General features: G+C 40.5%; 1 protein-coding gene across 1 annotated transcript; it reads right to left on the bottom strand.

Annotated features, from left to right (window-relative positions):
• Nucleotides 1-239: 239 nt before the first annotated feature.
• Nucleotides 240-8,116, bottom strand: LOC110275804 (uncharacterized). The gene is made up of 2 exons (XM_021132083.1): nt 7,832-8,116; nt 240-662 (listed from the first exon to the last, which is right to left on the bottom strand). Exons 1-2 carry the CDS (start codon nt 8,114-8,116, stop codon nt 240-242), a joined length of 708 nt encoding a protein of 235 aa, XP_020987742.1.
• Nucleotides 8,117-8,585: the final 469 nt, after the last annotated feature.

Genomic DNA, 8,585 nt, shown 5'->3' with positions numbered 1-8,585 from the left:
TCATTAGTTGGGGTCGCCACTGCCTCCACCCACTTAGATACATAATCTACTGCCACCAAGATAAACTTGTTTGAATATGAGGATGGGAATGGTCCCATGAAATCGATTCCCCATACATCAAACAGTTCAAGTTCTAGAATATATTGCTGTGGTATCTCATTTCTCTTGGGCAGGTTGCCAGCCCTTTGGCATTCGTTGCAGCTTCTCACCAATTCCTTAGCATCTTTGAAGATAGTGGGCTAGAAGAACCCACATTGCAGCACCTTTGCGGCAGTTCTTTCTCCTCCAAAGTGACCTCCATAACTAGCACTATGGCAACTCCACAGGACCCTTCGTCCTTCTTCTTCTAAGATGCACCTCCTAAGGATTCCATCTGAGTATTTCTTAAAGAGATAGGGTTCATCCCAAATGAAATACTTGGCATCATTGATGAGCTTCCTTCTTTGATATTTGTTGATTCCAGGGGGTAAGTCACCGGCTGCTTTAAAATTGGCAATATCCGCAAACCAAGGTGCTTTATGAATCATCATTAGCTGCTCATCTAGGAAGAATTCATTTACACTTGTATCATGGGCATCATCCTTCTCACAAGGGATTCTGGATAGATGGTCTGTCACCTTGTTCTCCACACCTTTTTTGTCTCTAATTTCAATGTTGAACTCCTGCAACAATAAGATCCATATGATTAGTCTTGGTTTTGACTATTGTTTGGCAAATAGATATTTGAGTGCTGTGTGATTAGTGAAAACAATAACTTTAGAGCCAATAAGATATGATCTAAATTTGTCAAATGCAAAAACTATTGCCAGCAACTCCTTTTCGGTAGTGGTATAATTCTTTTGAGTATCATTAAGGACTTTGCTGGCATAGTATATCACATGCACCAACCTTTCTTTTCTCTGTCCTAACACTGCCCCAACTGCGAAATCAGATGCATCACACATCAGTTCGAATGGTAAATTCCAATCAGGAGGGGTGATGATAGGAGCTGAGGATAGCCACTTTTTCAAGTTTTTAAATGCTAGCATGCATTTCTCATCAAAAATAAATGGTGTATCAGACATTAGGAGATTGCTTAAGGGCTTGGCTATCTTTGAAAAATCTTTAATAAACCTTCTGTAGAAGCCAGCATGTCCCAAAAAGCTCCTAATCGTCTTGACATCACTTGGTGGAGGTAACTTTTCAATTAGCTCCAGCTTAGCTCTGTCTACCTCAATGCCTTGATTAGAAATTTTATGGCCAAGAACTATTCCCTCTGTCACCATGAAATGACATTTTTCCCAGTTCAAGACTAAATTGGTTTCTTGACATCTTTTCAATACCAAGGCAAGATGGTTTAGGCAATTAGGAAAGGAATCTCCAAATATTGAGAAGTCATCCATGAAAACTTCAATGAACTTCTCTATCATAACTGAAAAGATGGAGAGCATGCAGCGTTGAAAAGTTGCGGGTGCATTACATAGCCCAAATGGCATGCGCCTGTAGGCAAACACTCCATATGGGCAGGTGAATGATGTTTTCTCTTAGTCTCTTGGATCAACCACTATTTGGTTATGTCCTAAATAACCATCTAGAAAACAATAATATGCATGACCCGCAAGTCTTTCCAACATTTGATCCATGAAGGGAAGTGGAAAATGATCTTTTCTTGTGGCTTCATTGAGCTTCTTGTAGTCAATACACATTCTCCAGCCTGTGATGGTTCTTGTAGGGAATAGCTCATTCCTTTCGTTGGGCACCACAGTGATTCCTCCTTTCTTGGGAACCACTTGAACTGGACTGACCCATTGGCTATCTGAAATTGGATAGATTACTCCTCCTTACCACAATTTCATAACCTCTTTCTGCACTACTTCCTTCATTGCTGGATTTAACCTTCTTTGGGGCTGAATGGACGATTTGGCACCTTCTTCCAGGAGTATCTTATGCATGCATATAGCTGAACTGATTCCTTTCAAGTCAGCAAGTGTCCATCCAATGGCATCCTTATGCTTTCGCAAGACTTGAAACAACTCTTCCTCTTGTTCTTGGCTGAGGGCTGAATTTATGATCACTGGATAACTTTTATTTTCTCCCAAGTATGCATACTTGAGAGTGGTTGGCAGTGCTTTAAGCTCCAGTTTGGGCACTTCTTTTCTTTCCTCTTTTTCTTCTAGCATGCCTTGAACATGTATTTCAGCGGCTGTAGCTTCTTTGCTTGCTGCTAATTCTTCTTCTGTTGATGCTTCAAGTTCTTCTTCAAGAGTTTCTTGTACCAAAGCTTCTACGGAGTCCAACCTCATACATTATCCCAATGAGTTGTGTGGGTAACTCATGGCCTTAAACACATTGAATGTCATTTTCTCCTCATGTAATCTAAGGACAAGTTCACCCTTTTGGACATCAATAATGGCTCCGGCAGTGGCTAAGAATGGTCTTCCCAGGATGATGGAAGTCTTAGTTCCTTCCTCCATGTCTAATACCATGAAATCTGCTGGAAAGATGAAGTCTCCCACGTTCACCAACAAATCTTCTACTATCCCATGGGGAAATTTGAATGATTTGTCTGATATTTGCAGTGCCATTCTTGTTGGTTTGGCTTCCTCAATCTTCATTTTTTTCATCATTGCTAGAGACATTAGGTGTATGCTGGCTCCTAGATCACATAAAGCCTTTTCCACAGTGATTTCCTCAATGATACAAGGTATTTGGAAACTCCCCGGTTCCTTCAATTTCTGGGGCAATTTGTGGTGGATGATGGCGCTGCATTCTTCCGTGAGCACCACGGTCTCATTATTCTTCCAGCTTCTCTTTTTGGTCATCAATTCCTTCAAGAACTTCGCATAGAGTGGCATTTGCTCTATTGCTTCAGCAAAGGATATGTTTATTTGTAGTTTCTTGAAGATTTCCAAGAACCTTGAGAATTGGTTGTCCTCTCCCCTCTTTTTTAATTGCAACTGCTGGGGGTATGGAGCCTTTGAGAAGCATGGTTTGAGTGCTTCTCCTTCTTGATGTGGCTTAGGTTTTGAGGGTTGAGCTTCCTCATGTCCTTTGTTTTCTTCATCCAATTTCTTCTCTGGTGGTTTCTTGTGGGTCTCCTTCAATTCTTTCCCACTTCTGAGGGTGATAGCTTGACATTTCTCCTTTGTTATTGAGTTAATATTGCTGCAATTATTGTGTCCAGGGACTTGCTTGAATAAGAACTCAATCTGTGTTTCCAGTTTCTTGATGGCAGCATCTTGATTCTGTATGTTGGATTGCACTTCTTCCCGGAAAGCTTTGCTATCTTGAATTTCCTTGCATATATTTTCAAGTAGAGCCTCAATCCTTGATAATCTCTCCTCGGTTATTGATGTTGGGTTGAGATTAGGTGGTTGAGAAGGGTGGTTAGATGAATGTTGGTAGGATTTCTGTGAGGTGTGTTGATGAGTTGCATTATTATTGGAGTTGAGGTTGTGGCCTCTCTGATCTTGCCCTTGGTCTTGTTGGTTTCCCCATCCAAAGTTGGGGTGATTTCTCCATCCAGAGTTGTAAGTTTTGGAGTATGGATCATGGACTTGTCTAGGTGAGTTTCCAACATAGTTGGCTTGCTCCCAGTCACCTTTTTCTCCTATGTTTACTCCTTCTTGAGCTGATGATGAGGTGATGGCTGCGGCAACTTGGTTCTCCTCCACCTTCTTGGTAAGATCTGCTAGCTGCTTGGTGATCATCTTATTTTGAGCTAATAATGCATCCATGTGGTTCAGCTCCATTACTCCTCTGGTGTTACTTCTTTCGGAGGCATAGAAGTAGTCATTTTCAGCAACTGTTTCAATGACATCTATGGCTTCTTCAATGGTTTTCTTCTTGTTTAGAGAGCTTCCTGATGAATGATCCACAGCCTTCTTTGACTCATAGGAAAGACCTTCATAGAAGATGTGAAGTTGAACCCATTCATTGAACATCTCTGGTGGGCATCTTCTTGTTAGGTCTTTGAATCTCTCCCATGCTTCATAAAGAGTCTCACCATCTTGTTGCCTAAAAGTTTGCACCTCAGCTCTCAGCCTATTGATCCTTTGAGGAGGGTAAAATCTTGCCAAAAACTTGCTCAACACTTCTTCCCAATTTGTTAAGTTCTCCTTTGGGAAGGATTCAAGCCATTTAGATGCCTTGTCCCTGAGTGAAAAAGGGAACAAGAGCAACCTATAGACATCTGGATGGACTCCATTGGACTTCACAGTGTCACAAATCCTCAGGAAGGTGGTTAAATATTGATTAGGATCTTCTTGAGCACTTCCTCTAAATGAACAATTGTTCTGAACAAGAGTGATGAGCTGGGGTTTTAGTTCAAAATTGTTGGCATGTATGGTGGGCTTCTGAATGCTGCTTCCATAGTTTCCTGGATTAGGATTGATATAGGAGCCTAGAACTCTCCTTTCTTGCCCAGCACGATTTGCATGACCTTCTCTGGCATGATTATGAGCTTCTTCTTCATGATTATTCTCCAAATTCTCTTCCATGTTGGGTTCAAAATACTCTTCCTCTTCTTCCTCAGCACCAATAATTCTTTTCCCTCTTGCTTCCCTTCTTAGTCTCCAATGGGTCCTTTCAGGTTCTGAATCAAAGGATGTTGAAACTCCTTCTCTTCTCCCTGTCATACAATAGACAGATTGCATAACAGGAGAAAAAATGAAGAAACTATTCTTGTTAGAGTAATTGTTAGTGTGAGTGATGCAAATTATCAAACAGTTAGTGGGTTAGTGAGTAGAATTGTAATTATCAAAGAAAGAAAGAACGAAAAATAAAGAGGGTGAAGGGGGTGAGGAAGAAATTAAAACAAACTAAAGAAAATTTACTGAATCAAATAAACAAAAAGAAAAATGCTCAATCTAGTGATCTTCAAACTTAATAAATGTTGATTCAAAATCAATCCCCGGCAACAGTGCCATAAACTTGATGCATGAAAACTTGTCTCTCAACAAATTTCCCCTCGGCAAGTATACCGAATTGTCGTCAAGTAAAACTCACAATAGAGTGAGGTCGAATCCCACAAGGATTGATTGGTCAAGCAACTTTAGTTGGAAGAATATGCTAGTTGAGCTAAACAGAATTTAGATTGAGATGCAGAAAATTAAATGACTGGAAAGTAAATAACAGAAATTAAAGTGCAGAATCTTAAATGGGGATTTGGGGTAATAAGCATGAAAATAAATGGCAGAAAGTAATGAGAATGGGTAAGATTAGAAATGGGGTAATCATTGGGTTCAGGAGATGTTGTGTTCTCCGGATCAAGTTCATTCTCATCTCTTTATCAATCAATGCTTTCATTGATCTCCTTGGCAATCTTAAGTGATTGGATCCCAATTCCTTGGCAATCCAATATCTCTAAGTTTGAACAATTGCCCAATTCCTTGATTTAATTGCTCATGGGAAGAGATGAAGTGTGGTCACTGATTATACCACATGTATTTCCAAATAAAAGTATTGGGAAGATTACATGTCACTATATCCGCCCAAACCCCAATTTGGTCCAACATGAGAAAGCATTTCTAGCATGATCTCCTCATCCTTTTTCCAAGGCTCAAAGGAGATCCAATTATGGAGAGTTTCTCTTCCAAGACAACTAACTAATTGAATTAAGATCGAAAGCTTTCTAGTAAGATCAAGAGAAAAGAAAGAAGAAGAAGAATGAGAACTATAATTGATCCATCAAATTACAAGAGAGCTCCCTAACCCAAATAAAGGGGTTTAGTTGTTCATAGCTCCAGAAATGAAAAATGGCAGAAAGAAGAATCTATGCCAAAAGTGCAAAAAAGTAAATCTATAGAGAGTAGTTCCCAAAAGTGCCAAGCTTCTCTATAGTTCAAAACTACTCCTATATATACTACTCCTCTTGATCTTCTAGTGAGTTCTTCAAGTCTTGGATGTGGGCTTTGGATCTTGAGCTGAAGCAGTTCTCATCTTTAGTGGGCCCATCTTGCAGAGAAATATGAATTAGGCTTGGGTATTTAGTGAGCTTAACGTTGAGTGCCATTGTGGGTTCGAGAACGTCAGTGGCATTCACTTTTTCCACTAACGTTCCAACCTTATATACCCACGTTAACTCCAATGTTAGTGGTCTTAACGTGACCACTAACGTTGCTTTCTCAAATTTTGGCCAACGTTATTGGGACTTACATTTCCCAATAACGTTGGCTTATACCCCTTCGCGAACGTTAATGGGAATCACTTTTCCCATTAACGTTGCTTAGTGCCCTTTGTTCCTACATTAGAGTTCACGTTAGTATAGCTAACGTGACTCTTAACGTGGGTGTGTTTTACCTTCGAGAGCGTTAGTGACACTCACCTTTGTCACTAACGCTCCAAATGCCCAAATTTTCTACGTTAGAACTCACGTTAACTAAGTTAACGTATCTCTTAACGTAGTAATGATGCCATCTTCCAACGTTAGTGACAAAAGTGAGTGTCACTAGCGTTGGCTCTTTGATCTCAACTCCACGTTAACTTTCACGTTAATACAATGCTAGTTGGTCCAACGTTAGTGACAAAAGTGAATGTCACTAACGTTGGCTTTTGTTTTCCTCTTCCACGTTAGAGTTCACGTTAACTTAGTTAACGTGACTCTTAACGTGGATCATTGCCAAGTTCTCCAACGTTAGTGGTGTTCACTTTTACCACTAACGTTGGAGGAAAACGTTATTGGTGTTCACGTTTTCTCTTAACGTTGGAGTTCCCTTTTTCTTCTACGTTAACTACCACGTTAACTTAGTTAACGTGGCAAGTAACGTGAGCTTTGGATGGCTTCGCAGGCGTTATTGGTGATCAGTTTTCTCATTAACGTTGCAAGCTTTATCATTCCACGTTAGTGTTCACGTTAACTAGGTTAACGTGAATACTAACGTGGTTCTTCCTTTATGAGGGTCTTGATTCGGTCTCCAAGGCTATCCTACTCCCAATGTTGCATGGCAGCACTTCCCAAGGTACACCCTTTGAAGACAAGTGTGTAGTTCCCTTGGTATAGTGGCCAAACCTCCCTTCTTTGATTGTCCTATCAAGCTCCACCAATCCCCTTTTTGATTTCCTATACAAGACAAAAGGATGTAAAAAGTCAATTGAATTTTTGGTGGGAAAAAATTAAAGTATGAAATGGCTACTTATAAAAATCTCTCTTTTTTTTGTTTTTAAATAACTAAATGCTATTCACGAATGTAAACCAACCGACCATCCAATTAACCATGCATGCAACGTTGGTAACACCAAACTTGATTGTGGTCATATGGTGCAACAAAGTTTGATTAAGACTCTAAGATTAACATGATATGGGTTGTGTTCATGCCATCTTAGTATGCCTTTAACACTGTTCATTATATGTTGCATATAGAAATTCTTCTAAGTGTTCATCAAAGTTGATTTAGAGTCCATGAACTTCGCATTATTAACTAATATTAGAGATTAAAAATAAAGGGCATAGAACATGGGTTGCCTCCCATGAAGCGCTTCTTTAACGCATTAGCTTGACGTTTAGCCTTTGTCAGGGTGGTCGGTAGTGCTTCAAATCTTCCCCCCTTGCAGTGAATTTGTCTCCATTGGCTTTATTAAGTAGCTCTACATGTTCTAAGGACAAGATTTTGTTGATGGTGTACACTGGAGGCAGCTGAGATGGAATGGTGGGGAGATGAGGTGGTATAGATGGAAAGTGGGCAAAGTCCACTTCATCTCCTGGAGAGAAATCTTCTGTAGGGATTTTCTTGTTTCTCCATCCCCTTGGGGCCTTTTTCCTTGTGTTCCTTGATGTCACCTTGCTCCTTGTGGTCTCTTCTTTCAGGAGGGTTTTGTTGCTTGTCTCATATGAGTCTAGTTCCTCTTGGATTACACTTGGCTGTTGCTCCTTCTGATCACGTTGGTTGTCACCAATGGGAATTTTCAGGTGTGGTGCTTGTGTTCCCATGTTTGTCTCTTCCATCAGCCCCTCATTGTGATCTTCCTCTGACTCTTTGTTATCATGATATGCTTCTTGTGATGGTTTGAAAACGTTGAAGGTGAGCTGTTCATCGTGTATCTTTAATACTAGCTCTCCTCGCTCCACATCTATAAGCGCCTTGGCTGTGGCTAAAAATGGCCTCTCCAAGATGATGGGATGGATGGGGTTCTCTTCCATTTCCAGGATAACAAAGTCCGTGGGCAGGAAGTAGTTCCCAACCTTCACTAACACGTTCTCAACCACTCCTATTGCCTATTTTTGAGTTTTGTCAGCCAATTTGATGATTATGTCTGTGGGTGTTAGCTCATTGATTTGAAGCTTTTTCATGAGGGACAGAAGCACTAAGTTGATACTTGCTCCCAAGCCACAGAGCCCCTTATCAATCATTGTCTCTCCTATAGCACAGAGAATGTGGAAACTCCCTGGATCCTTCTTCTTTGTAGGTGGCTCTGTTTGAATGAGAGCACTGCACTCCCTGTTCATCTTTATTGTTTGTCCACCTTTCAATGAACTCTTTTTGGCCAGCATCTCCTTTATGTACTTGATGTAGTAGGGCATTTGCTGGAGGACCTTAATGAATGGTACATTTACATCAAGAGATGCGAACATGTCGAGGAATCTTGAATACATTCTCCTTGCTACACCA

This window comes from Arachis duranensis, chromosome 1, assembly GCF_000817695.3.
Source record: "Arachis duranensis cultivar V14167 chromosome 1, aradu.V14167.gnm2.J7QH, whole genome shotgun sequence".
Lineage (NCBI taxonomy): Eukaryota > Viridiplantae > Streptophyta > Magnoliopsida > Fabales > Fabaceae > Arachis > Arachis duranensis.
Note: the sequence above shows the minus strand (reverse complement) of the source record. Positions and strands in the feature narration are given on the sequence as shown.

What these genes read in the sequence shown, in the direction of transcription:
- LOC110275804 (XM_021132083.1), bottom strand. Translation starts at nt 8,116, where the DNA reads ATGGAAGAGAACCCCATCCATCCCATCATCTTGGAGAGGCCATTTTTA. An exon ending in AGAAGGAGCAACAGCCAAGT is followed by an intron (nt 663 to 7,831) that starts GTAATCCAAGAG and finishes TTATTGTTGCAG; the next exon opens with GAGTTCAACATTGAAATTAG.